This window comes from Ipomoea triloba, chromosome 4 (assembly GCF_003576645.1).
Source record: "Ipomoea triloba cultivar NCNSP0323 chromosome 4, ASM357664v1".
NCBI lineage: Eukaryota > Viridiplantae > Streptophyta > Magnoliopsida > Solanales > Convolvulaceae > Ipomoea > Ipomoea triloba.
Genome location: NC_044919.1, coordinates 32413201 through 32416916, shown reverse-complemented (window position 1 = coordinate 32416916; position 3716 = coordinate 32413201). Strand labels below are relative to the sequence as shown.

At 40.2% G+C, this 3716-nt stretch overlaps 1 protein-coding gene across 1 annotated transcript in view; it reads right to left on the bottom strand.

Annotated features, from left to right (window-relative positions):
- The window catches only part of LOC116016714 (abscisic acid 8'-hydroxylase 2-like), a 6246-nt gene extending 3302 nt beyond the window's left edge, over nt 1-2944 (bottom strand). Inside the window, exons 1-7 of the mRNA XM_031257089.1 lie at nt 2618-2944; nt 2201-2522; nt 1851-2000; nt 1311-1553; nt 888-977; nt 565-750; nt 29-147 (exon numbers count right to left, since the gene is read on the bottom strand). Coding sequence (XP_031112949.1) covers nt 29-147; nt 565-750; nt 888-977; nt 1311-1553; nt 1851-2000; nt 2201-2522; nt 2618-2904 — 1397 coding nt within the window. The 5' untranslated portion in view covers nt 2905-2944. The remainder of the gene's footprint in view (nt 1-28; nt 148-564; nt 751-887; nt 978-1310; nt 1554-1850; nt 2001-2200; nt 2523-2617) is intronic.
- Nucleotides 2945-3716: the final 772 nt, after the last annotated feature.

Below are 3716 nucleotides of genomic sequence, written 5' to 3'. Positions count from 1 at the left end.
GGGGGGGGGGGGGGGGGGGGGGGGGTACCTGTAGGTAGTAGTAAGGTGGTGAAGGAGAATGAGCATCTCAAGCTTAGCAAGCTCACTACCCGGACAAGAGTGTACTCCATTACCGAATGGCATATATGTGTTGGGGCTGGGTGGCACCTGCACCATCACAGAAAATGTCTCCCCAGTCCATTATATATATCTATATTTACATAATTACATTACCTAGAGGGCCTAGAATGTAAATTCATTATAGAGTAATATAAGGTGGTATTTGTCATGAGAATACAGTGCATGCATATCCTTCCTATAATAAATAATATGTTAGGCTCGATCACGTGATCTGATACTCCCAGATTTCATGTTCTCATTGTCAAAAGTTGTAGGAAGATCCACATTAAAAAAACTAGAAAAGGATAGCGTCAAAGATAATCTAAGCATTGGGAACCTTATGTTTCGCCAAGAACTGGATAGAATCATACTATTTAGGGCCCCACTGAATGAATCTTCCTCATAGTGACAGATAATTACTTAAAATAATTAATTAATTAATTAATCAGTCAATCAATCTTGTACCTCAAATCTGGAAGGATCAAACTTCTCGGGTTGAGGGAAGAAATCTGCAGAGTGATGAATGGTTCTGAAGAGAGGAAGAACCTTCCAACCTTTGGGGATGAAGTACCCTTCAAACTCCACGTCTTCCACAGCTTCCCTGAATGTGAACGACAGGATGCTAGCTCTCCTTAACGTCTCTTGAATTACCTGAAGATTTACATTAATCATAATTTCAGTATTATCAATACCGGGGATAATCATGTATAATATATACTTAATTATATCAGATATTATGATGTTGATAGTACTCGATATAAATAATAATAAAAGAAATAAATATATACCCTCATAGTCAGCGGCATGCGTCGTGTATCATCCCACGTAAGTCCCTCGGTGCCTTCCACAAATTTGCATCCTATTTCTTCTTGTTCTCTCTGCAATAGTAAACCATACACAAAATTTATAAGATAATTAAATATTTTTTTAGATGACGAGGGAACCCCACTTCTACTATTTAGAAATCAGGAGTGCGGGATCCTATGTGACATGTTTGATCAAAAGAGTATTGATAATAATCGAATTTATAATTTTCAGGTACGAAATCATGTTAGTTCAGGCCTGAATATTGTATTTTATCCTAAAACATAATACTTTAGGAAATTTAAATATTGTTTAAGCATGCATACCGGGTTGTACTAATTAAGTCATTATTTATTATTCCCATGGGCATGAAATATACTAAAAATGGTAGTGGTTTAATTAATTACCGTGACAGATTGCAAGACGTGAAGATTATCATGCAAGTACTTGAGCAGCCAAGTGAGGACGCTGGCTGTGGTGTCGTGCGCCGCGAAGATGACTCCGATAATGTTATCTGCTATCTGCGAATCAGTAAGTTGATTTTGATGGTTTTCTCTCAGCAACACTCCCAACAATCCTCCGCCATGCTCTTCCCTGTCTTTTCTCTTCTCAATTAGTCTCCTTAACTTCTCCGTCAGCTGCTTCCTTGCCTGTATATATGTCGTTTCAATTCCGATTATATATATATATCCACATTAAATTATGACCCTATTTAGTAAAATAGTCAGCCTATCAGCTAATTTTGACTTATTTGATGACTGTCTGTTAACCTCATTATATTATTTCATGAGATAAATTATCATTCAGCGTATTGCAAAGGATATGGTAGAAAACAAAAGAACTTGTTGTCTTGAAGCTGGAACAAAGTTCCAAAATTGTGAATTTATTGCGGAGACAAAAACAGTTCGTTTGTTTTCCCTGAGGTAGTATGTATCAGTATTGAGTACCTTCATTGCTTTGTGAAAGGGCGTTCCGGGGAAATCTATAGGCATTGAATTGTAGCCTTTCTCCAAGGTTTGATACAGGTGTTTGATGCTCTCCACCTCCACCTCAGCCTGACTCCCCAAAGCCGAAATCATCGCCACGTCGAAAGCGTACTAAACCCATATATGAATTCAAGCAACAATCCAACATTTCAATGTTAGTATGCCAAAAATTATAGCTAATAGGGAAGACATAATTTTATTATTTTATTATATCACCACATTTTCGAGAAGCAGGATGTTGGACATAATTTTATTTATTATTAAAAAAAAAATCTGCAAATATTTTGTGTAAAGGCAGCAGAGACACGGACCTTTTTCATTTCTTGCAGGGTGTTGATGGATGATTTCTCATCCCAAGACTGGAGAAGTTTAAGGACGATTTTCTCGATCTCCGGGACGGCGGCGCGGAGAGTGGCGGGCAAGAAGGAGGCGAGGACCAACTTCTTGAGCTTGGAATGATAAGGTCCCTGATGAAAGAAGAGCGCTTCTGGTCCAATGATCTTCTCTTTGCTGGGCGGATAAGTGGGCTTAAAGAGATGCGCTTGGCTGACCAAGATGATCCTAGCTGCTTTGGGACTGGAAATCATCACGCAAGGACACCCCAATATGTGGGTCTTGAATATTTCTCCATATCTACAACACCCAAAACTCAAGAATACGTATACGCAAATGTTTTTTTTTTTTCTAGGTAGTGCGTGCATATAATAATGATTATGTTTGTTTATTACCGTTGGAGACGGTTGGAGAAGAAGGTGTTGGGATTTTCGGTGTAGAACTTGAGAGTTTCCCCGAGGTAAGGCCAGCCCATTGAGCCAGGAGGGAGGCGGAGGCGGCGTCTGTGTTTGGATTTATCGCCGGCGCGGCATTGGAGGAGGAGCAGGGCGGAGAGGAGGAGGAGGAGGAGGCTGAGGAGGAGGAGGAGAGGTAGGGGAGATGTCGGTGGGAGGGGGTGGTGGTGTTGCATGGTTGCGGGAGGTGGCGCAAGGTGAGGAGGACATGTAGAAGAAAGTGACATGGTTTGGGAGGTGTGAATAGTAATGAACACGTAAACGTTGATGGGGAATGATATGGGAGGGAGGTTTGTGATATATATAGAGGTGAATTGAGGTGTTTAGCCCGGGCAATGTCGCAATCCTACGTGGTCACACCTTGCCCCACCCATATGTACTTTGGATAACCCGACCCGTCAATTCTCTTCCATATTATTAATTTATTATTCTGGGAAAGGGGTCAAGTAGACCCTTAAATTTTACTCGAAATTCAAAAGTACAATTAGTTTTCTGAACTTCAAAAAAGTGTAATTAAACATTTAAACTTGTCAAAATAAGTGAATTAAGCCTAATTTATCGGTAACCACGGTTTAGGGCTGTTAAAAAAATTCTAAATTGTCAATAGCCTTCTCCGGTCTTCTCGACCGGTGACGATCAACCGTTCATATTCTCTAGTGGAAAAGGCAACCAGCAGTCTGGTCGTCTTTTCCAGTGGAGAAAGACAACCATATCTAGTTGTCTTCTCCAATGGAGAAGATGACCGGTCTGGTCATCTTGTTGCCTTCTCCAATGAAGACGACAACCTATCACGGTCGTTGTTTTTTTTTTTTTAAATAAATATTATTATTCAAAGAGTTGCCATATATAACTTTTTAATCGCCAATTTTTATAGGGAATATACCCGAAAACACCAAATGTACGTATTATATACCTGAGCTTGGGGTTCGAGTGGGTTGCCGAAAGAAGATCTTCCTGATCTTTCCCAAACCTCGTTCCTTATTGACCCGACCAAGTGCGTTGTCCTGAGTAGAAGCTTAACTAGAGGTTATTTTGGGCG